The sequence below is a fragment of the Melitaea cinxia genome, chromosome Z (genome assembly GCF_905220565.1).
Source record: "Melitaea cinxia chromosome Z, ilMelCinx1.1, whole genome shotgun sequence".
Taxonomy (NCBI): domain Eukaryota; kingdom Metazoa; phylum Arthropoda; class Insecta; order Lepidoptera; family Nymphalidae; genus Melitaea; species Melitaea cinxia.
This window is the reverse complement of record NC_059424.1, coordinates 18,440,874-18,468,263: the sequence shown is the minus strand read 5'-3', so window position 1 is coordinate 18,468,263 and position 27,390 is coordinate 18,440,874. Positions and strand designations below refer to the sequence as shown.

Below are 27,390 nucleotides of genomic sequence, written 5' to 3'. Positions count from 1 at the left end.
GATAACTACACGATATTTCCTGATTTATGGCTATTAGCACATACAAAAATTCCGCATCAGGCTTTTGCCAAGCCTTGTTTAGCCAGGCTTTGAGCAGATCACGTTTTGGGTTCAATTGACCTTGAGGTTAATATTGAAGGCAATTCACTACCAATCAAAATGATTATCACGAGCTCTTTTATTATTGTAAATAATATCAATACATGATCAGGTTAAATACATATTACTGCTTGAGCAGTTTCATAATGGTAAACACCAACATGTCATCAGACGTTACTAACAAAAACCTAGTGCAAACAACTACTACAATATCAAATACCAAAATTAATAGACAACCTACCTTCACTAAAAAATGAAATTACAAAAACGAATAGAAAACATAAATTAAAGAATATTTCGTATCGTTACTAAAAATAAACATTTAATAATATCATTCAATGTAAATCATCCCGTGTGTATCCACAAGCTACTGCGACTGTATTTTTTTGTGATTGATTGATAATTGTAAAACTTGTAGGGTAGTTGTTTAAAAATGTTCATCGTATTGTTACTATTAAGTTGTTATAATTATGCTATTGACTTTTGATATTGTGAGCGTACGATGTCGAATGCCGGTGTGCGGATAAATCAACGATGATTTTTGTCACACCGTTGAATGCAAATGTTTTTAATTAAGATTCTTTGTATTTTAAATAAACAATAATAATAATAAATATAGGAATAAATTTGAATAAAATACCAGACAATGTACAAACTATATATCGAATTATTATATGGATAGTCATACGAAACCTGCAAAGTTCTAGTATTATGCAATATACAGGCTCTGAAGTTTGTGGAATTGAAGAATTCTATGTCGAATCTCAAAGGACTAAAGTCAGAGAAGCCGAAATTCAGTTTAAGATTTAGTTAAATACCATCAATAACTAAGAATCGCATAACAATGTATTCCTGATACAATAGTTTATTATTTTAAATATATTTTTTATTATAAACTACATAGAATAAACAATATAATATAATAATAATAAAGAAATATAATAGAATATATAGAAGTCGATAAGTTTGTTTATTTATTTTTTTGTTGTCTCGAGTTTTATAAGGTAACTTGATGCACTAATACAAGTGGAAATATAAATATCCTTCTTTGCTACAAGAGGATTATATGCTATAAAACATCAGGTATATAAAAATACTATTTCACACTGAAGCGTATTTTCCTTCTATGGGTGTAAGTCACACGTTGTCTATATAAATGTCATGTATGCAGCAGACGTATCCTAAAGTGAAGACCGCTTATTTGCAAACGCAGTGTGAGACGCCTTCCAGCCCGCTAGCCGACATTCTACGTAAGGTTACCGGTGGTAGGTGGATGAGGATTGCAGAAAACCTAGATGTTTGCGGCAAGCTTGGGAAGGCCTATGCCCAGCAGTGGACTGCGATGGACTGAAGTGAAGTGATATTTAATTAAAATAAACATTCGTATTTGTTTAATTCACTTCAGTCAAATTTAATTTTTTATTTGTAACTTTAAAAGGCTTGTTTATAATGTTGGTAAGACGGGTTAAACGTTTAGACTTGGGTTGTCTGGAAGAAATGGCTAAATAGCCATAAGTCCGCACATTGTACTTCACATTCTGTAAATGTTTTTTTTAAATGTGTTTATTGTTTAAAATTTAGTTGTGGTGTACAATAAAGTATAAATAAATAAATAAATAAATAATAAGACTTGGTTAAAATTATAAAAAAGTTCGTTAGGTTAAACTATGGGTTGTCTGGAAGAAATGGCTAATTAGCCATAAGTCCGCTCATTGTACTTCACTGTCTTTAACTATCTTTATGCTTTGTTTGTAATAAATTTGTGGTGTACAATAAAGTATAAAATAAAATAAATTAATAAACTGGTATCTTATATTAATACGCTAGCGACTTGTAAATATATCATCGACAACAATAATTATGATCGAATAAAGAAAACAAATGCATTCAATCCACTGAGCCAGAACGTTGAGTTTATGTGGACACCTCATCCGTCAAGGGACTTAGAACTTAATGGTAGCAACGAAACAGATTAGTCAGGATAAAGTCGTTTTGTCATAGGCTTCTAAAATTGAGAAGTGTCGATAAATCTTGATGCTTAGGTTTTAACAATATTTTTTTGTGTAATTATAATAAAGACTTCCTTATATCTAACGATGTGGTTCTTTTTACCTCAAAGAGGAAGAAGGGGAGAAAGATGAAGATTTGTTCTAATTATTTATTACATCTTTTTTTTTTTCAATAACAATTTTAGTTAGAGCTCTTAATTATTTCTAGGTTCTCAAGATTTTTAAGCAATTATTTGTTAGAGTTCCGAAACTTTTTAAAACAGTGATTCAACACCAAAATAAATTACGAACTACTATCATATTATGTCTTCAACAACCCGCCAAGAAAATTACACATATTCTACGTGATTTACAAAATAAATACGCTGCAAGGTCCTTTAATTAGAAATACACAGGCGAAACAGTATTTTTTTTTTTTTTTTCGAATTATTGAGTGCTGTTGACCCTATTGGCCTTTACAACGTCACCGGTGAGAGGGTCCGGGTACTATAGACACCGACCGCGAAGGAAGAAGGGACCCTCTGGGAGGTCTCGGGAAAACGCCCGTCCTAAGGGTGTCTCCTAGCGAGATCGTACCTCGGCTTAGAACATTGTCGGAGTGGAGGAGGCGCTATACGGAGCGCTGAGATGACTTACGGACGGTCCGCTACGCGCTTAGGCGCTTGCAAGCCGTTAGAACGCGCGTGGCGTAGGCGGTGTGTGTGTGTCGTGTGTGTGGTGGTGAAACGGGTGTGGGTTACGAAGTGCATACGCATACGTCCTTGTACTGTCTGTAAGCTTCCTCTACCTCTGTATTTGCAAGCCTCTGCTACAAGAGGGTTTGGGTTACTGCGCATTACATATACCGAGGCTATTGTGTCGGGTATACACCATTGAGGTGAGTTGAATCAAGGAACTTAGCTCCATTTTGAGCTTTTTCCCATCTATGACTGTTTTGACGGGTTGGTTGGTTGAGGTCTGTATCTGGTCCTAGCTGGATTAAGACGGGGCGAAACAGTGTTATATGGAGACGCACATATAAAAACCGTAGAACCAAACGATAGCGCGATTTAAATGCGTATAGTGACATCTATCGTCGAGTAGCAATATTACGTTAAACAGTTTCAATACTGTACAATTACAACTGTACAATTTATAACAGTAGGTACTAAACATTTCCATTTTCAGAAAACCGTAAAATATTATTTTCATGAGTAATATTTCCATACTTGAACAAATTATTCATTACTATTCTTCTATAAGACATCTACAAGTTTCCTATTCAATAATAGTTAAAAGATGACAGTGTATCCTAGTTAAGTATTTGTACTAAATATCACCAATTAAGTTAATATAACTGTAAGATCAGAGTGTAATCCAACTGGAGCAATGAGTGCAGGGAAATGTAATCTCTCCGAAGCTGTTCACCACTGCGTTGGAAGATATCTTTAAGTTTCTGGATTAGAAGGGATTTGACAATGTCAACGACGAGTGCCTTCGTTATAAGGAGGATCTAGTCAGACTAACAGATAATCCGGGGGACATCGATAATATTTATGATCTTCGAAAGGTTGTACCAATGGTCGATCCTTAAGCTGTACATACATAAATGCAAAAACTGTCTGGCAATAAAAAAATGCTCTTGATATTCTCGACGAGTTAATCCAATAAAAAATAATTATTTGGATCGGCTGGGCAGTATTTGCAAAGTTAAAAGAATGAACATGACCTAAAAAGAGGCATTGAGAGCTTATGGGCTTTGGTGTTCTACAACTACAGAATACAACGACAAACGACATAATAATGAAAATACTGGCTTTTCTTTTCACATTGTGTATTTAAAAAAATTAAAATATTACAAATAAGCATATATTTCTCCAGGAAAATTGGTAATATTAATACAAAAAAAAATAATTGAATAATCAAATAGTAAGCGATGCGGCAATATGCTTATTTATATTTAAAAAATGTACGATATCTAATAAAAAACGGTCAATAACAAAAAAACGCTATTTCAGAACTATCTATACTATGAACAATTCGAAGACTCCATGAAACGTAGTTTTTGAATGAGAATTGACAACAGTGTTCTTTTACCATTCTACATACGTATTACAGGAGGGTCGACTAATTTTTTTAACGAATCGAAATAGGAATTCAACGGAAAAATTCTCCTAGCATTCTTGCTACCATTATTACTACTACCGGGATTTTTCTTTTGGCTTTGTTATACTTGTACGCTTTTTACCGACGTCAGATTGATTTTTAGATTAAAATTAAAAACAAAACTACAGGGTTTTAATTATATTTTAGTTTTCGTAAGGTAACAATTTCTTAGACTATACACTATCGAATGTAATATAATATGTAACAATTTAAAATTTGAAAGATAGATATAATTTTCAGATAATTTATCATAGAACCACTTTATGTAAGAAAAACACAGATTGATTTAGGTACATTTTTAGCTACTATTACTAATTATTAAGTAAACCTCTTTGATCTTATTTGTCCATTATAATCTTCTTAAAACTTTAGAAGTTGGGTTTCGGAGAACCAGGTTGATTGTTACGAACTTGGGATGGCCTAGGTCTAGGAGTGGACTGCTATCGCTGCTGAAGTGAGCTATAATATTTGAAGTTAAACTATCAACGGTTACCTTAACATAATTACAACTTACTACACATAATTATACATTTAGCTCGCTCACTCGCTTAAGCCTGTAATATCCCACAGCTGGGCATAGTCCTCTTTCCCCATGTGGGAGAAGGACAATACAATACAAATTTACTAAAAATGAAACATCAAAAGGTTAAATTGGAGCCGAGCAGATGAGAATGATATACATTGTCAGTTTCATTTTCAATACTTTTTTATTGACATATGCATTAAATCACAAAGCTCGAAGCGCTTTGGAACGACTGGAGTTGGAGCATTAAGTTTTAGATTAAGTACTTAGTGTCGGTGGTGCAACGAGTGACAGGTGCGTGGCCTAGATAAGTACATTTTGATGTGTGAAATAATTCCAGACGTTAAATATGATCAAGGCTACCATTTATCGGCCTTATTTTTAAGACATGCAATGGTTTTGTACTTTTTTCACTGCCCAAGTAATTCAATATGAAAGTTATAACATCTGAGTACTTACGTGTGTACCAAATTTTGAAGAGAATCAAGAATACAAAAAACGGACACATAATTATGATAATGATCCAATAGCGTTTTCTTTTTAGCATATTTGGTACGGAAATGTAAATTCACCTTGAGTTTATAATAGTTCTTATGAAAGTAATTATTTAAAAAGCCAAAGTTAAAACGTTACGAAATTTATTCGTGGTAGCATTTGGATCGCATTCAAAAACATCTCATCAAACGAAATGCAGGGAATGATGTAAAATTTTTTGAAATTAGACGGTACCTTTTTAATAAACTAACGTAGCAAAAATACGAATGAATTCGAATCAGTTATCCGTGATATTTTATCACTAATATAATTAGATATGTTAGAAGAAGAGAAGAAAATTGGAATAATCACGGTTGGGAATTTATTGAAGTATCATTTCAGTAAAAATTTTTGGCATATATATTTTTAACTAACAGGAGTGTTTTTTTTTTTATAAGTATTCAAATTAAAATCATCTTAGTTATTTTAAACATAAACGAGTTGTGGTTTTGAATTTTATACTATCCCATCCAATATATAATAATCGCCGTAGTATCAAATCATTTAGGCAGTGTATGTTGCTTATATGTCATATAGAACTGAAACAAAACAATACTTATATTTTAATCACAGGCCCATTCAGCAGTTACCGGAATGATTGTACTCTACAGAATTACTTCACATATGAACGAATGACCGAACGTCTGTTGACGAAATGAAAATAACCAGATACTAAGCGTAAAAAAAACCACAATTATTTATCAAAGACTGAAAACTGCATCGTTGGCAGACACATTCAGTTATTTCTAAAGTCCTAGGGATGTAAGTCTAGACAAACTTTTTTCGAGTTCTTTGCATTTAAATTTTAAAATATATTTCTATAACATTACTCACATTTTATTTACGGTCTTTGCTTGTACTAATCGAATGATTCTATTTTTGATACGTAATTAAAACGAACTTACAAACAAGTATCGAATCTATAGCTCACTTAATGGAATAAAATATTGATTATTTATTAAAATTTAATATAAAAAATCTCGTATTACGGTGATTATGGTTACACCCTTATAAAAAGGCTCGACCGATATCTATGAAGATTCGTGTTTATGTATTATTGTGTATATTCGATATGATAATATACACACCGCTAGACGATTAGTGTGTTCCTATCCATATTTTATTATTATTTAAAACTCACGCGCTTAAAAGTTCGCAAGATCTTCCTCTTGGACAACGTTAGTGAAGTCAGCTAGTCTTTTGTACTTTGGATTAAAACGTTTCTTAATAAAACACAGAAATAATAAATTCCGTCACAGTCAAGATGACAATTATATTAAAATATTTCAACATTTTAATACCTTGTAAAAACTTAATAATAAATATTGCATTCAAAAAGTTTATTTCGACGTAACCTACTAATATTATCTTTACAAATAAATAAAATTAGAGTATCTGTTTGTAATATTAAAATAACCACTTTTTACTAAATACATGTTTACACGATACATACAATACCAAAATAAAATTTCTTTTACAATTTTTGTATGTCTGTCTGTCTGATTGTTCCGGCTAATCTCTGAAACGACTGGACCGATTTTGACGGGACTTTCACTGGCAGATAGCTGATGTAATAAGGAGTAACTAAGACTAATTTTATTTTAGAAATTTATTTATTTTATAACTCTGCGTACTGAACAATAACTTTTTTGTTAAATTCTACGCGGACGAAGTCGCGGGCACAGCTGGTTTAATTATAAATATAGCATTCGAAAACTTTATTTCGACCTAACGTACTAATATTATTGTTTTAATCTTATGACAAAATGAAAAAAGTTTACCTAAGTGATTTTAGATTAAAAATTATTCTGATCTATATTGGGAGCACACTTTAACGTACCTCTTAAAATTATTTTCTCATTTTGTGTACTGTAAATACCTTTGATACTTGCATGTGTTCTATATGTTAAGATCAACAACGACATACAACCACATCAGAAACATTTATTTTATTTGTATCGTTACAAATATCTATCCTATCATATCTATTGGGTGTCAAATCATGATCTCTTGTTTACTCCGCGTAGTAAAAAATAAACTCATACAAAAAAATTAAAATAATAAACTTTACACTTAGTTGGTGTACATAATGTACTCGTAATAAGACCCATAAATAAAAATACAAGCGTATATAAGTTATAACTTGTAAGGCTTTTCACCTAATCAAGAGAAGTCGGAGAAAATTTGAAACTTTTGACATCTCATTCATCAAATCAGCCTCGCCTTTTGGGTATGAGTGGATCAAAGAAATAATATTGTTAAATATAATATTATATTACGAAATCAACACTCCTCACGTTGACTATGTACCTAATAAAATATATGTGTACAGAATTTCTGCGGGTTTATTTCATTTCTTTTAAAGCCTTTCAAGTGTGTATTGTTTTATTTTGTTTATTTTAACCACTGCAAAAAGTTGATTAATATAACACATATAAAAAAATATTATAAAATCACGGAGAACAAAATTACCAACGATTCACTTTTGATGTCTTTTCTTGCCATTAGATTACTTGAGGCGTTTTTTTATGCTATAGCTCGTATTCAAGGGTTTATTAATTACAACCTGATATAATTCGTTAATATTACAGGTGATCTACAAAACTTGAATTTTTTTTTTTTTTTTTTTCTTTTTATTTGGGAAAACAAACAGTATTACAATGGGTATCAACAACATCAGTATATATACAAAAAGTACTTATCGTAATACCAACACCGTTTACCACGGATTACCTCAAATATTACAAAATAAGTCGATCACAGTTACAAGACAAACAGCTATAATTACAAGGTAAATCCAATTAATTTAAACATTGCAATACAAGTTTTTTATAAGTGCGGGGACTCGTCACAGCAATATCGATTGCGTTAAACAGATCGTTATAAGAACTAAGCATTCGATGCAGTGGAGATCGTCTACCAGCGTTTGTACGGCAGCGAGATGTGGCAAACATTTTAATAATATTGCGACAGTGGGTTCTATTCGGCACTCCATAACATACTTGGTTCACAAGACCAGGACAATCATATCTATTGTGACACAAATCATACACAAACATAGCTTCAAGTTGACTACGTCTAGCTTCTAGGGTAATGAGATTATACTTCTTAAGCAACTGATCATACGGCATTCGACACAGACAACACCTGTAATGCATACTCTTTAAGAATTTAGCTTGAATGTTTTCGAGTATCGCAGTATATTTTTTGTATAACGGGTTCCACACAAGCACAGCATATTCGACCTGAGAGCGGACCAGAGCATTATATAGAGTAATATAAGAGGATGTCTGTTTAAAATTAATGGATGCTCGCATAACAAAACCGAACATTTTGAAAGCTTTACTTCTAATATTTTCAATATGCATATCAAAATGTAGCTTACAATCCATCAAGACTCCAAGATCTCTGATGGATTTAACAGAATCTAATTGTACATTGCATAACTCATATTGAAAGCGACTAACATATTTCTTTTTCGTGAAAGTGATGTGCTTACACTTGCTTATACTAAGTTCCATTTTGTTGTTTATACAGTAAGTAGAAAATCTATTAAGATCTGCTTGAAATTTGACGTGATCATTAAAACTGTCTATAGTATGGTAAATTTTTAAGTCGTCTGCATATAGTAAGATATTACAAAACTCAAAACAGTATTTTATGTCATTAACAAATAGTAGGAAGAGTAAGGGACCCATTATCGAGCCCTGAGGAACACCAGACGTTATCAAAATAAATTCTGACTCACCACCATTGAAAGCAACTTTTTGAGTCCTATTAGTTATGTAAGACTTAAACCAGCGCCATAAATTACCACGAATGCCATTGAATGCTAGCTTTTCTAAAAGGATTTTATGATCAACTCTGTCAAAGGCCTTCCTAAAATCTGTGTAAACACAGTCGGTCTGTTTATTTTCATCAATGGTTTTAAATAAGTATGTTGTATAAACTAATAAATTCGTGTTGGTTGAACGACGGTTAACGAAGCCATGCTGTTCAGGAATTATTATGTTGTGCAGCGAAGGGTATATGGCATTATGAACAAGTTTCTCAAAGAGCTTTGACAGGGCCGGCAGTATTGATATTGGTCGATAGTTCTCAACATTTGACCTATCGCCACATTTAAAGACTGGTGTGATTCTAGCGGACTTCCAAATTGTTGGGAAAACGCCTTCACTTAGGCTTAAATTGAACAAATGATGTATCGGGCGGTACAAGACGGAAGCACAGGACCTAAGTAGAATAGGAGGTAGATTATCCAGACCAGAACTTTTAGTGACATCCAAGGCTCGCAATGCAGTCAAGATATCAGTTTCGGATATATATAAATCTGTTAAATTAAGATCTGAATTTACATTAACGTCAGAAATATTATTTACGTCGAAATCACATGGAACATTATTTTGTCCAAAAACTGATCTGAAATGCTGGGAGTATAACTGGCTTATGCTATCTGGACTACTTGCTGTAATACCATTATAATGAAATGTACTTGGAGAGTTGTGGTTCTTATTTTTATTATAGATATATTTCCAGAAATAATTAATATTTTTATTTACTTTTTCCTCCACTTCCTTCATATAAAGTTTATAGCTACTCTTTGATATGCTTCTAAATCTATCCCTGTACACAGCAAATTCTTCATAGTCAGACGGATTTTTGTAAGTTTTCCACTTTACCCAGGCTCTATTTTTATTCCTAAATATATGAATCAACGCTGAATTAAACCAAATGGGAAACTTAGTGGTCTTAACTAATTTTGTAGGCACATACTTCTTAATAATATTATAAATAACTTCATAGAATGCCGAGGTAGCGTGCTCAGTTTTTTTACCGTGAAATATTAATGCCCAATCAATCTCGTCAAGTGCCTCAGATATAGCAATAAAATTAGCCTTGTGAAAGTTATACTCAATCCTAGGTTTATTAGGAGTAGATATAAAATTACTACTTATAGGGACAAGCACGTAAAAGGGCGGATGGTTTTTATCAGGAGGTACCAGTGGGACGGGAGCAGCATATGATTCACAATCACTTATGTCAGTAATAAACAAGTCAAGTATGCGGTTATTGTTATTTTTGAATTTATTCATTTGGAAAACAGTAAAACAGTTAATAAAATGATACAGGTACATGCACGATGAATTATAATTATTACATAATATGGGTGTTAAATATTTTCCAGTGTCCCGCCATTCCATTCTAGGTAAATTATAGTCACCCAATACAATAAATCTGTCAATATCACCAAACTGAAACACTGACTCCAAATCTTCCAGATGCTGTTTATAAATATGAGAGGGTACATTAGGCGGTATATAACTAGCACTGATTACACAGCAATAGTTACGCGTGTGTAGTTCAATAAAAAGACTATCAACAAAAGGCGATGAGGACCCCAATGAAGTCTCTAAGTTGCTTGACTTGACGCGGCTCGTTGGGGTAAATGGCCGCGCGCCCATGCCGATGCGAACCGCTACCAGCACACCGCCCCCGTCACGTCGTCCGCAACCGTCGCGGTCCCGGTCGCAGCGGAATACGTTATAACGAGCATCAATAAATTCACTATCGCATATATTACTATTTAACCATGTTTCAGTAAGAACAATGACATCGTAATTATGAGAGAGAATATTCATATAAATAGTATTAAGTTTTGTTTTCAAGCCACGACAGTTCTGATAAAATACTGATAACACATATTTATCCATTGTTAAACCGAGTATATAAAACGTATTTAATAACATAATAATGCCGCCTACCCGCAAATCTCAAATAAAAACATAAATAGTAAATATTTAATCGCAGCTGATTTAAAAAAAAACATAGAACCTAAATACAATATACTTAATATTCCTAAGTTTGCCTGCAATACAAAATATATTATAAAAATATGATAATATAAAAATAAATATTTTATCACACTGCCAGTAAATACATAAAAGTTCATCATAGTAAAAAAATACTAATCGAAGACGCATAGCCACAACAAAAGCAACCGTAAACACACCACTCCAGCCACCAATAGCTGTGCTTGCATAAAACGCGACGGAGACATAATAATATAATAGTCGTATAAAAATTAAAAATAACAAAAAACTATGTATGATAAATATATTACAGTTAAGCTTTATATATAATAAATAAAAAATAATTACATTGCTATAAGGGTACAAGCCCATCACTACAAGTTCACAATGGTAATAAAGCAATAAGCACGCCCTGAAAGCAGTAACAGAAGCAGACGTAAACATGTTACTCAAGCCACTCATAGCTATGTTTGCATTGAACGCAACAGAGACGTAATATAATAGTTTTATACAATACAGAAACAACACAACGACACGTATTACATGATAACAAAGCTTTATATATACTAAGGGAAAAATAAAAATATTATTATAGGAGTGCGAACCCTCTACTTGTAAATAGTAAGAAAAGATGTTACTTGAACTTGGAGATGTCAGCTGATGTTTTAATAGCAATAACGGGCGATGTATCCGATTTGCGAGCGAGAATTGTGCCATGCTTAATCCATACATATTTATAATCACACTGCTTAGCAACTTCCCGACACCGGCGAAATAATAGTTTGTAGTGTAATGTTAAGTGTTCGTTTATGTACACAGAGTTTGGTGATCCTGATACGGATAGCCTTGCTGAGTCCAAGCCTTTCATGGTGCGACACGCAGCCAGTACATTGTCGCGTTTTAGTTTACTGGTAAACTTAACAACAATATTTTTTGGTCTTCGATCCTTTTGATCACCATGAGGTACTCGATGAATGGCTACAATATCCGTGGAACGTATAGGATGTTTGATTTCGTTTCCTAGGCATTCTAATATAGACAATAGGTTTTCACTGCGTCGCTCCGGGAGATTAGAAATTTCAATATTGCAATCCCTTGCCTGCTGTTCCATGTTTAAGATTTTATTTTCAAGGACTGATATTTTACCCTCGCAGTCGACAGATGTCTTTGTTCCACTCTCCAATGATTTGATACGAGTATCAAACTCGTCCAGGCGATCCGACGAGAAATTCAATGATTTTTCGAATTCATTTAAACGGTTGTTAAATAGGGTGATAGAATTATTTATTTTGATATTTTCAGCTTTCAACTTGACTATGTTATTATTAATATCACTTAACAATGTAGATATTTTGGATAGCTCTGTAGACATAGCCGAGCTTACTGCCGTAGCAACACAGTTTGAGATGCATTCATTAATATTTGTATTCCATAATACCATTTGCTGCTTGAACCTTTCCTCAAAGATGCCAAAAAGTTCACTCATATCTGGATCATGGGGTACTTTTCGTTTTCTAGAATAGGTGTAATCGATTTGTTCATCACATTTTGACAGGTCACCGTCCGATAAGAATTTGTTTGGTGGCGTTCTTTGCAAAGACATTATCAATATAAGATCCTGGGAGTTAGAGGAAAACAAAAAATATTTGTTGTCTCTTAGTCTAGCGGTGAGGTGGTGAGGAAACCGCACCGCTGCGGCCGACAGATGCGATGCCAGAAAGAGAAACCTCGCTTAGATGTTACTATCGCGATTAACTTAACACAGATTAGTTTCACAGCAAAACAAGTTATCTGCTTATTACACTACGGAAGTAAATCGTATGCACTTTATCTTTTTATTGTTAGTATACCAGCAGCACGTCCGTCTCAAACAAGTGACCGACGATGAATGCAAACATTTACATGACATTTTAAAGCACATTATGTTTTGTAATATTATTCTACCAATTATTAATTATTAAAAACAGTTACAAAGTGATATTAATAAGAATAATTAATGATTATGAAATTCGAACTACAAGTTTTAACTCAACTGACTTTTTTCTGTTTTCAAAATATCGATTGCTGTTACTCCTAACGCCCTCTACAATCGGTATACTCGGCGCGCGGTGTAAATTGCAAAAGCGTTAAAAAAACGTTTAAAGAAAAATTAGTTTCGTTTCACAAGTAAGAATTCAGACAGCTACAAATATAATAGTTACTTACTAAGTCGTGACAGTTTGAAAGCATCCGCGGTGTTAATGACATCGACGAAAGCCTGAAGTTCCAACCGTCGGCTGCTAATATTCTGATTATGTACCGTCATTGCGTATTTGAATACATTTTGTATTTCATCCGTGTTCTGGTCGAATATTGCGCCTGTGAACAAGATAATAGTTAATTTATTTCTTATATTATTATCTTAGTTACTATACAAACAAATATAAGGATCATAAATTTATTCTATATAAAACCTTATTATTTTTTGAAATTATAATTATATTTTTGTAACAAAGTAGGAATTTTGATAAAACACTACACACCCGGAGGATTAAAATCAAGATATAATTTTTCTATCTACTCTATGTGTGTAACGAGTGTATTAATATGTCAGCTTCGCTCCTTACAGGTGCTTATCAAAAAAAAATGCAAGATTATTAAAAAAAAAAAGAACATTAAATTCACGGTAATTGTCTTTCTTCTACTCATATTTTTCTTAACATACTTATAAAAATACTTTACTTTTCTGACGGCTCTAATAAGCTAAACTTTCGTTCGCCGACTCACAACACATTAAAATATCCTCTATTTTATTGTGAATCCTTTACTGTAAAACTGTGGAATACCCTCCCGCGGGACATACGCCAAGCGCAGTTGATTCATATTTTTAAGGGAGCAGTAAACATTTTCTATTTTTCTAGATTTCTTTGTGGGATACGTATATACTATTTTAGTATATAAGTATAATAGGTATTGATACACTTATATAGATTTAACGGTCACACCAATGATTTGTGACTGTTGCGGGTTTGATCCCCGCAAATGGCAAACATTTGTATTGGCCATACAGATGTTTGCCGTGGTCTGGGTTTTTTGCAGTCAGTGTGGGTCTTCTCACCGTGCCTCGGAAAGCACGTTAAGCCGTCGGTCCCGGTTGTTATCATGTATACCTGATAGCGATCGTTACTCACAGTAGGGAATATATCCGCCAACCCGCATAAGAGCAGCGTGGTGGATTAAGCTCTGATCCTACATGGGGAAAGCCTTCGCCCAGCTGTGGGATATTACAGGCTTAAGCGTGAATCGTATCTATAATGAACGATGTACTAATCAGTATGCTTCGCCTTAAGTAGAAAAATGTTGATTACTATGAAAAGAAAAAATATATATTATAAATTGAAAAATATTAGTAGTATCAGTAGATTTTTAATGTCATCAAAATCACAATCAGTGATATGACCGCCTTTGCACTCTGTTAAGGCTTATTAACATTCATGTGCCATTTAAATACGCAATGAAAAAAAAAAGCAATGTTGTAAGTATTATCTATTCACTTTTGCGTTTACCCATGTATTGTTAGAAGACACTAGCTATAAACGGATCTTAAAGGATTCTGAAAAAAAGAATACGAAGAGCTATGAATAAAATACTTCTATACCCCATATATGTCTCAAGTCGAACGGGGTTAAAATCGCAAGCGACATGTTGTGATATAATAACAGAGTAACTCCACTTCAATAAACGCTTTGTGAGTCGAGCAAGGCGTCGATAAGCAAACTACAAAGGCACATACTCTAACGTTCAACTGTAGTGTAATCGGTAATGAAATTTAACAACAACTTAACATTAGCTACTAATAAACACTACTTTACTTGAATATAACTCGTAAGTAGTTATAAGTACTTGCAAGTGTATTAACTGAGGCTTAAAACTTCGAACTAATTTTGTGCTTTAATTTATTTTATTTTTTTTTAAATTTAACAGTAGTTGTTAGACTGAGTTCAAAAAGTAATTGGTAAGGGTATTGTCCTGGACAGACTTCGTTCTGTCAAAAGGTAGTGGTATTTTTTTAATATTTTAATGTTTTTTTTTTTAGTATAAAAATCTTTCGTGAGTCTTAAAGATCATACAAAAATTGCCGAATTAAACGAGCCACTCTCGAGTTATGCGCTTAGCAACATTCGTTTTTATTTATACAAGATTACTTTCTACACTGTCTTTGTTAGTTTAACAAAGTTAAAATATACGTAAAAGTTATAATTTTCTTACTAGCCGACCATCATGTATTTTTTAAATTCTAAAACACTTTCTCCTTAGTGGAAAAGTATAATTATCTTTACATAGATGATCGCATCCACTGTATTCCGGTATTGATGATTTTACTACTTGTTCTACTTACGTGTTTTAATAAACTGGCTTATTATCAAGGTCGAAAATATGTTTTACTATAAAGAGATTAGCTGTGTGGCATACTGCATTAAAGAATATAGCCACCCCCTCCCTTCCCGTGGGTGTCTTAAGAGGCGACTAAGGGATAACACAGTTCCACTACCACCTCGGAACTTAAAAAGCCGACTGATGGCGGGATAACCATCCAACTGCTGGCTTTGAAATACACAGACCGAAGACGGGCAGCAGCGTCTTCGGTGTGACAAAGCCAGCCCTGCGGTCATCAACCTGCCTGCCTAGTGTGGTGACCATGGACAACACACATGAGTTCACGCCATTTTTTGGTGTGAATTTGTAGAGGTCTATGTGCAGTGGACTACAATAAGCTGAAGTCAGTCAGTCAGTCATAAAGAGATAACCACATTTTTTTCTTACTAAAAAAAATTAATAATCCGTCATTCAAACTATCTGACGTAATAATCGTCGATAAATAGTTATATACAACTATGTTTAACATATTTGAAATGTGCTATACATTTCTGTATTTAAAAGAAAAAAACACTTACGTGTAAATTTTTATATATAAACGCACATAAGTATATACAGTATAAAGTATTGTGGCAAATATAATATCTGTTATAAAATTACGAAGCCATAAATGTACCTAACTCTTATCGAGATTTCATAAGAACGTGTTCAAATGAAACAATTTTGTGGCGAAATAGCGTTACCGCGTAAAACACTTCATCGGACATCTTTATCGGTCCAAAAGAGAACCCGTATTCTCCGATGTCACTGGCTAATATACGACCGCTGACCAAAACGTTTATCTGAATCGCCACCAGTTCGCTAGTTCCTTAGGAAGACTGCACGATACGATTTCAAGATATTTTCTTCCATTTTTATTGAAAGTTAGCGAAAAGCGTTCACATTTTCGTCTTATCTCAAAGAAAAGAGATAAAAAAAATAGCCGATTTTAACGATAATAGTTGTCTTCAAATTACCTTTTACAATGTAAACTAATATTTATATTTAAATATATGTTTTATTTATATTAAAAAGCATTCGTGTATTCAATGTGTGGTAATTTTATTGTAACAAAATATAATAATATATAATATATATATCTGTAAATATTTAGTTCTTAATTTGTGAATTGTAAATATGTATAATGTTTAATAAACTATTGTTATAACATTAAATATAATACGGTAGTCGAATGTATAAAGTTAATAACGTTCAAACAACGCCAGTGTAGCCGCGGACAGAATCTAAAATGAAATTTTGGACGCAATATCTACTACTAAAAATATAATTAAACTATGACAAACTAGAAATTAATTTAAAGTACTATCATATCACATAGTTATTTTTATGCAGTAAAATATACTTGGTTATATAAAAAGAAATAATATTTATTAGAAAATAATAACTAAACCGTCAGTTTGTACGGACCTTTTCTTTCCGATCTGGTGACTTCTTTACGTGGTCACACTATCCTTATGTCTTTTTTTACTCTCGCTTGAACATTATTCCGTAAGAGCCATTCCAAAATGACATTTTCTGTAATATTTTTTTCCATTTGCTCCGTCATTTCTTTTCTATATCACGGCGAAAGTGATATAGGAAAGAAATGACGAATGTTATATTTCGTTTGATAGCCGTTGCGCGCAATGTGATGCGAGAAATTTGCAATAAATTTTATAATTCTTAAAAAAAACCCAAGAAATTTGTAGTCGAAGAGAGGTAAACTATTTGTATGAATTTGTATTTCAGTGTTCAAATATTATTATTCTTTTTCTAAGTACCTTCTACTTATACATTTTGATAACTTTAATGCACAAAAATACTATTTATGAATCAATATACCGTGAATTTTCTTTAAGTAAAACATTTTTTACTTATTTTGTTGTAAATATATAGTAAACTAGCTCTGCCCGCGATTTCGTCCGCGTCGAATTTAACAAAAAAGTTATTGTTCAGTCCACAGAGTTATAAAATAAATAAAGTTCTAAAATAAAAGTAACCTAAGTCACTCCTTACTACATCAGCTATCTGCCAGTGAAAGTCCCGTCAAAATTGGTCCAGCCGTTTCAGAGATTAGCCGGAACAAACAAACAGACCGACAGACAGACAATAGTTATAAAGATTGTTTAGTAAAAAGCGGTTATTTTAATATTACAAACAGACACTCCAATTTTATTTATTTGTATAGATATGAAATATCATGTTTAAAATATATCACTTAAAAACTTCACAAAGACATGTATGCGAATGTATATTTAATATTATTATCCACTTAATTTAAACAAAACAACGGTAATTAATAAAAAAATAATAATAATAATCGTGTTGACACTACGTACCTACGTATTTTTATAGCCGTGCGCATTGGACCTTACAAGAATTGGACGAATTTTACCGAATCCTTAACTGATTTCGGTAATTGTTTCGCAGCGGAGCGTTTAGTGAAGGAAAAACGTTAATGATCTTTGAACGAACTAAATGGTTTTCTTGCCAGAGTCGATTGTTTTATTGGCACCGGTTTGTTCTCGTATTTTATAACGTTGTTTCGGATGTCGCGTACACGTTCTACACACACTCTAAAGTATGGTATAACACATTTAGCCTTATTTTTAAAGATATTTTAGACATTCTATCAAAAATATGTTAAAGTATGAATTATATATAATTTGATGGAGTCGTCAATATTTTGTAACAACGGGTGCAACAAGACCTGACGTCATCAATTAACTAGCCATCCAATGAAATAATAAAAAATATTTCCAAGATAAATGTCTATAGTAATATTTCCAAGTAGTGGCAAACATCTCATAACGTCTCACGTTCCCTGGCACCCATATATATTTGACGTCTCAACCATAAAATTTAATAATAATGTCCAGACTATGTATTAATATACAATTGTATTTTAATAGATTAATTAAACGTTGTACATCTAGGATTAAAAAATATATATTTTCTCATTGAAAACACACAGTCACTTACATGAGAAACTTTTAACATAATATAGTATTATGTGGGTAAAAATACAATTGTCTAGCAGTACACAGATATATTACGCTTTGTTTTATGTATAACACTGTACTTACAACGAATTCCCATCACCAAACATTTTACATACTAAAATTAGACCATTCCTCAACTTATATCCATTATCTATCTTGCATTCAAAATAAGTGGTGCCGACGCGCGCGCCTTACCGCAAGTAAAAGTTCATTTTATTTAAAATGAATACGACATTTGGTTTTCTAAGTCAATTCTTAAGTAGATTTAATGATTTGCAGTGTTTTAATGCGTCTGGTAACTTATAATATAATTGTGCTCCTTCAAAGACCAAAGTCCTTTGTCCGTATCTTTAGTTCTAGTTTTTGAAATTAGAAAAGTTTTTTCAGGTCTTCGTTGACTATATTTTGGTAATTCGTTGTTTAGTGTAAATTTTATTTTTGAATTCATTTAATTGTGTAGAAATTTATAAATAAGTAATAACCTATGTAAGTTGTATAATTGCAATTCATAATTTTTGTTTCCTTGTAAATTTTTTATAATTTTAATTTGTAAGGTTTGTAGATCCTTTAATTTTTTTTCTGATGCTGTCCCTATAATTCGATACGGTATGTCAAATGTGATTTAATGTATGAGTTACATAGCATGAACTGAACTTTGCGGGGAAAACAACCAATATTATGTCGAATGGCTCCGATCAACGAGGTAAGCTTTGTCTTAATATAGTTTATTTAAGAAATCCATCTTAGACTGTGGTCAATTCTTAAACCGAGATATGTTTCTTCTTTTTTTCTATTAAAATTTTACCATCGACAGTTAATTTTTTATAGTTTCCAATTTTTTGACTTGTTCTATGACTCTGAAATAAAGCTATTTCATTTTATTATTTAGTCACCTTAATTGTTTTGTCAACTCTTGATTTTATATATATACAGGCACATCGTTCTATAGCTAAATTTGGCTAAAGCACCGCAGTGAGTCGGAGATGCAGGTTCGATCCCCGCTGGAACGATCGAGTTTTGATATATGATATTAAAAATGTTTAGAATTCTCTCATGTGGGGGTAACAAAAAACAAATAATACGAAATTATTATTAATTAATTCATATGAGATATTAAACGCTTGAAGAAATTTCACACCCAGTTTCAATATGTGACGGCAGATGGTTACAGTTATGTTGAGATCTTTTTAGATCTATGAACATCGTATTTAATATACGTGTTATCACAGGCTCAATATCAGACTAGTTATTAAAGATTTTTGTTACGTAGAGGATTTGTCAGCGTTAAGCGGTCTTACCTGACTGTGAGACTGCTGTAACTTCATTAAAAGAAGATTAAAAGTAACTTTTTCATCGCTACGAAAGTATTTAAAAACTCGCCGTAGTACTGTGAGGTTTACGGGACAATAATACAGAGTTGCAATAGTACTGAGGTTCACTTTATATTTCTTTTGACTTTTTTTCTCTTTCCTGTTACTTTAACAGTCGCCGTGTTTAATGTTTTGGATAATTCAAGGCTTGCTACGAGACACTTTACATTAAATTGACTGTAATAAATGTATACAAATACGTTTTTAGTCATTTTTAAGTAATAATCTTAATGATAATAATATGTACTTAATACCTTCAAAGTATAAAAAATTTGAGTTTTTCATTATTTTCTTAACAATAATTTTACTATCTCTGAATCAATTGTTCATCAAATTGTTATTGAAATATCGTACTATATAATTTAAGGTCACCGAGTTATGCCTTCAAAATAAAATGTTAAAGAAACGATATGGTATCTCGAAATATCAGGCCTGCTGGTAAATTCGAGATTGAAAATTGTGTTTGTTTGCAAACGAAAAAATAATTTACTTCAATTACATTGTACAGTTACAATATAGTCAGTCAGTTCAGCCTATTGTAGTTCACTGCTGGACATAGGCCTCCCCAAGTTCGCGCCAGACATCCTGGTTTTCCGCAATCCTCATCCAGCCTACACCGGCAATCTAACGTAGATTGTCGGTTCAACGGGCCGGAGGACGTCCCACACTGCGTTTGCCAAGACGCGATCTCCACTCCAGGACCCGTCTACTCCAACGGCCATCGGTCCTGCGACACAAATGACCAGCCCACTGCCACTTCAACTTGCTAATTATGTGGGCTACAATATAAGTAGACGCAAAATAGTCAAGTAAATCCACGTTATCAAAGATTACCTAAAAAGTAGTCATCAAATCTTGATAAAATTTAAATGGGACTACAAGACAAGCATCATATTTCGATTTAAACAAGAATCGTCAAAATTATTTATAAAAATAAACTTCTACTAGTAGATAATATAGCTCACTACGTTATAGTAGATCTAGCCGCGTAACATCATTGGATCGATGGTCCGAGACGAAGTAGTCTTATTGGGTTCCGATAGATGGCGTCGCAATAATGACGTGTACGGAACGTCACATATAACGATGAATACGCGTTAAATACACGTCATCAAATATTACTCAAAAAGTATTAATAATATCTCAATAAAATATATATTAAACTACAATACAAGCATCAGCTTCCGATTAAAAACAAGAATCATTAAAATCGGTATACCCAGTGAAAAGTTATCCAGTATAATACAACGTAGGTCGACAAAAAAATACTCAAGCAAATACGCATTAATAGATGTAACTCAAAAAGTACTACTTAGATCTCAAATACATTTAAATGGGACCGAATAACACGCACCGCCTTTAGATTAAATAAAAAATCGGTCCATCCAGTAAGAAGTTAACGCAAAAAAAAACAGTCGATTTGAGAACCTCCTCCATTTTACGAAGTCGGTTAAAGGCTTAGATACTATGAAGCATTGGACTAGATTTCTTCCTTTTTAATTGAAAGTAACATTTTAGCTTTCCGTATTCTACAACAACACGTAACTGTCATAGAGCTTAGAAAAGCACACATTTACTTTTGAAAGGAAATATAAACTAGCTCACTCGACCAGTAGATTGCAAGTTGATGACTGTAGACCTACTAGTATATTGTATTGAAGCTTCTTAACTAATAACAGTGTTGGTTTGTATGTATAGAAATCAACGTGAGCTAAAGTTGCAGTAAAATTATTAAAGTAATTAATTTACCAAAAATGTTAACGTATCTTATATATAAAATTTTCGTGTCACAGGGCATATCGGGTAGGTCTGAGAATGGGCTAACATGTATTTTTCATAACCCTAAATTATAAGGGGGGGGAGGATTAAGGGAGTTAATAATATATATGGTAAAACAACGTTTGCAGGGTCAGCTAGTTATATATAATATTATATGATGTTTAACATAGTAAAATGAATATTAAGAGTTCTATAAATAAGTTAAAAAAACATATAATATAAATAAATGTTTGAATTTAGGAAAACAACAAACACCATACAAATCATATTTTAAAGGTTTGCGTGTTTCTTCCCCAATAATCAAAAGAGTATTTCATCTCGTTATTCGTGATATTACAGTACAGATCATTGCTTTTAACTTGAGAGCTTCGCTAAGCATGTACATGCTAATGTACAGCTTTAAGTGCGCTTATTGTATTTCGTCGTTACAGGGAATTGCATTTAAAACTAAACAAACTGTTAATTTTTAAACATCATCTTCATCAAAACTTAAGTTTATAAATCTGAAATTATTAGAGCCAATATTTCCTATAACACGTAAGTAAGGAAGGTCTTTTAAGCACCAATTATTCTCCTACCCAGGAGAAGAAGTTTTTGTTTTGTGACGCTTACAAACTTCTAAAAATGCTAATATTCAAACGAAAATGTTTCATTTCACAGTACTGACTGTTGCGCTGACGGTCGCGGGTTCGATCCCCGCTCACGACAAATATTTGTATTGGCCATAAAGATGTTTGTCTTGATCTGGGCGTTTGTGTTTGTGTATTGTGTGTGTTTCCGGACCCCCGACACAGGAGAAAATCTTACTGGGGGCCGTTGAGTGTGAAGCGTTCAGTTATTTATTTATTATTATTTATTTAAACACTATTTTGAAGTAGAAATACCTATGTATATAGACAAGGTTTATTTCTTATTGCACCAAATCAGCAACCTGACCAATAGTTTATAAAAATTGTCCGCAATCGAAATTAAACCCCCCTTATATAACATCATCGTTGAGCGAAAACAATTAAACGAGTTACCTTGGCTTCGGAAGCCGGCGAAGACGAAGTAATTATCTAACGCAGTTAAAAATGACGTCATAAAAGTGTTCTATTAAATTAATCATCTAATTTCGCTATGAATAATAGAAAAATATTAAATTTTATTAAAGCAACTGTGTTTGCATATAAATGTATTTTATTATATATTAAACGTGAAACAAAAACTTTGTAGCCCTTTTTACGAAAATTGCGCGGACAGAGTATGAAAATTCGCAAACTTATAGTTTATATAGAGAAGAAGTTCAGAATGCTAAAACGTTTTTTAAAGTATACATAAAAATATATTAAATCAATAAAAAAAACACTACACACACTACCATGTATTTGACACACACACGTGTGTGTTATACTTTTATGTTAATTGTCAGTCAGTGGTCTAATGGAAAAATTTAAAGAAGGTTCTTTATTTTCATAATTTTTAACGTCGAATTGAAACCTCTGGGCGACCACTAGTTTTATATAATTGTGGTATTTTAGGCGATATTTTCACGTGAAGAGACATGTAATTTTTGCATCTAATTTTGCTATGTTCTGCGTATATAAACAAAACTTTATTTGGTTTCATTTAACAAAGCAAGCTCTATTATTTAAGCTTTGATAAGACTCTAAGAAGTTAAATGTAATAGTTTGTTTTAGACATGACTTCAAGAAGGTTGAAATCGTTATAAATTACATACGGTAACAGGATTATTCTGGAGATAATTTAAAACATTATATACAATTTACACCGCAGCGCACGCTGGCGTAAAGCCAGGGGCATATATGCGTGCTCCTCATATAATTACATTTTACGTCGCATAAATAAGCTGAAGTTAAAATGTTAAAACATTTATAAGATGTTCTATTTTGACGACGGTTATTATTGTTTTGAAATTATTCAGTACATTGGTTTTATCCGCACTTTTATATTACATTCCTACTATCCTCGTATCAATTTTCAGTTCATTTAATGTCGAGATAAGATAATGCATTCAAAATTAAATCGCATACTGTATCTATTGTTATTGTTCATATTGCGGTAGTTGTTAAAAAGTAAATTGAAAACAATCTTTTTTTATCTTTGTTTTATTATTTTTGGAACGAAGTTCCTTACGGCGGGCTTGACATTTGACTGAGCGACCGAACTGAAAAAATGTGATACTAAAACCGTAAGAAAAATATATAACGAAAGTGATGATATAATATCATATATAATATCAATCACACGACTGTATAACCCTTAACCACTGACCATTATTTACTTTCATTAACACTGACGTACGTCACTCTGACGTATGGTTTTTTGAAATAGCCTTTATTATTAATATATTAATATTTATTAATTTGTTTTTCTATTTATCGTTACTTTAGCTTAAAGGGTACCAAATTAATTAAAAAAAAACACATTATTTATATAAAAATATTTACTTTAACTCAAAATACAAAACTTTGAAAAATCAACGGAAACAAAAAACGCCTTCTTTCTTAACGGCATAAAAACTTAACTTATCAGTCTAAAATGATCACAGAGCTGATAGTATCTTATCATCTAGATAGTATTTAATAATTAGAAAACAAATAAATGGCATATTATTAGGAACTTAACACTTTTTAACGACATGTGTTACAAGCCGGTTTTGAGCACTGCAAACATACGGGTTTCTTACAAACATGACATACGACCGAGGTTTTTCTATGTTTTTGTTTATAACATAAATGACAGTTCTTACGAACGTTCAGCCGACAATTTTCAGATTCTTCCTCTGTTCGAGGTATCGCAGCTGTACCCAAAATGCGTGTGAGTAACCCTTTGAGTTCCAAGGAAAGTTGTGGAATTATTATGCGCCTTTCTAGTTGCCCACGAACTAAACTTTTTGCAGCATTTTTCATGAAAATTAGTCGGTCTTCTGCTTTGTAGTTTGACAGAATGAAGGCATTTACTGCAGCAATGTCTACTATTCTGTAGAAAATAACCATTGGCCAACGTCTGGTGCGCCTGGAGCAAGAATATTTAGCGCATTTTTCATCCAACGAATCTACGCCGCCTTTTGAAGTGTTGTAAAATGAAATGATCTCCGGAATTTCTTTTTGAACATCCATGGCCTGATCATGATGCATAGTAGACACCATGATTACTGTTTTATTTCTTTTAGGTACATACGACAGTAAAGTTATGTCCTTAGTAAAGCCGTACATAGTTGACTTGACAGTGCGATTCTTTTGGAGAAACTCTAACGGGATTTCTCGTTTGTTTTTTTTTACAGTACCCACGTAAGTAAGCCCGACTTTTTTCAGTTCACAACAAATCTCAATAGATGAGAAATAGTTATCTGCAGTAATGTTACGATTGGTATTCTGGATCGGTTTCGACAAACGCACAACACATTGACTCGGTAAAAGCAATTTCTTTTCCGTTTCAGAGAGACCCAAGCCATCACTGTTCATTCCAGTATATAAGTAGGCATTATACAAATATCCTGTTCTTCCGTCAGTCAAACATTTTATCTCTAACCCGTACTTGCATGGTTTGTTTGGCATATATTTCTTCCAACGACAACGTCCTCTAAATGATACAAGCATTTCGTCAATTGTTGTATTATCACCCAACCTATAATATTTTTGACAGTTGGAAACGAATATTTCAAATATTTCGGATACAGCAGCAGCTACGTTAGCCAATTTTCTTTCATCTCTAGTTGAAAAGTCATCGAACCGAAGAGCGATCAAAATCATTTGAAATCTATCCTTAGACATTACTGCTCTAAAAATGTCTCTTCCTGTACCATCAGTTGCAAATATGGCATTCACATCTTCATCATTTGATTTGAAAGCTGCACTGAACAACAACATACCTAAAAAAGCATCAAATTCAATCTCATCTATATCTCTCAATTCAGGTTTGTTTGTCCTTTTGTATTTCTGCCTCAATATCTCGAGTCTTTCGTTTGTGTGGAGTATAATTTTGTTCTTTATATTTGGACTAAGAAACAAATTGAATAAACTTACTGGTTCACTTTCTGCCGGGACGTTCACACTAGCCATTGGTATTACGATGTTATGAGCGGGAGTACGCCGATTTCTAGACGGAGGGTCTTTTGCCCACTTCATACATCTTCGTTTTCCGTAATAATATTTTCTTGTGGATTCCTGTGATGTCGTAGGTTCATCAGAGTCTGAGTAAGGAACGGCTTCTTCTATACCCGTTTCACTCTGTAGTTCTGCTAAGGGGATATTGTCATCGCTATCCGATGAGGAGTCTACTTCAGCCTCCTGTGGCAGGATGTCATCCTCATCAGCTGAAGAATCATCAGACTCCGAAAAGGCAAGGGTTTCCATGACCAAACTCTCAAACTGTTGATCAGTCACGTTGATTCGAGGCTGTTTACTCGAAGTCGGGCGTTGAGTATCCAAATGACGTTTATTTGAAGCCATTTTCACTAAAACAAAAATAATAAAAAAAGAATAAACTTACATTTACTCTGACGCTACGTCCCACAGACGTTAGGACGGCTATACTTACTTAATCAAGGCGCACCGCACGACTGCTCACACCCCCTGCGCGCGCGTCACTGGGTCTTAGGAAGGTACAGGAAATGACAAGTCCGTGCGCGTTTGGTGTAAAAAGATATGACCGCTTTAATTGCGCACTCACGTCTCTCAGACGTACGTCAGTGGTTAAGGGTTAATATGACGTTTGTAAAACTAAAATATTACTAGTAAACTTTTTTAAATTATTTATGTAATTTTATACTGTCGAAAAAAATAAATAAAGACATATGTTTTTTATTTTAATTAATAGTTTGAATTATTATTAGTATTATTTTCTTTAAAATTTTTTTTACGGTATTTGTAATTTTCTAAAATACTAAATTTCCTAAATACTTTTATGTACTTAATTAAAAACCAATCAACAAAATAAAAAAAATAATAATCAAGAAATAGAAAATATATATAAAATTCAACTTTTTTTTTTCAAATTGTGTTGCTTCTATACTATCCGAACGAACTTCGTTCCTACCTGGTGTCCCATGACATAATTTTTTTTTTTGATTGCTATGTATTTCGTTATTCTTTGCCAGTCCCAACTGGACATAGGCCTTCTCAAGTTCACGCTAATATTTTAGATTTCAGCGTCAACCATTGCGTAGATCATCAGTCCAGCTATTATTAGCTATTCTATGTTTCATTGAGGTAGGACATGGTAAGATATATCTGGCTCAAAAAAGGAAGCATCATGACTGTAAAAGTATGCTAACCTTTCAGAATATCGCAGCTAAATATTTCTGATCCCAAGCAGTATTGTTCCTATGATGTGTATGGTAGGCAGATCCTTGGGAGTGTTGGAGCCAGGGTGAGCAGCGCGCTTGCTATGCCCCTAGTCTTGTAAGCTTCCTTGCGGTATAGTATCCGCTTATCACTACGGTAGCACGCATTAGTTTCACATTTATAACAGTCATAAGAAAAAATAATACTATTTATAAGTAGGAGTGTGTTATGCGAAAAAAATATTAAACGACTCTGTTTATTCTTTGAACTAATAAAGTACATAATATGTGATATTATCAAAAAATTGCCATTAATGTTTGTGTATTTTACTGGTTTTCTTCTAGTTTCTTTATATTAACTATACGGGTGTGGTTATTAATCGAGTTAGTGATTGCTGTAAAGCTAGTTCCTTAGTTTCTTTGAGCAATGTTACGTT

General features: G+C 32.9%; 1 protein-coding gene across 1 annotated transcript in view; it reads right to left on the bottom strand.

The window, feature by feature from the left end:
- Positions 1–27,390, bottom strand: part of LOC123668895 (glutamate receptor 1-like) — a 194,637-nt gene that overhangs the window by 139,266 nt on the left and 27,981 nt on the right. The window contains exon 2 of the mRNA XM_045602587.1: positions 13,326–13,478. Coding sequence (XP_045458543.1) covers positions 13,326–13,478 — 153 coding nt within the window. The remainder of the gene's footprint in view (positions 1–13,325; positions 13,479–27,390) is intronic.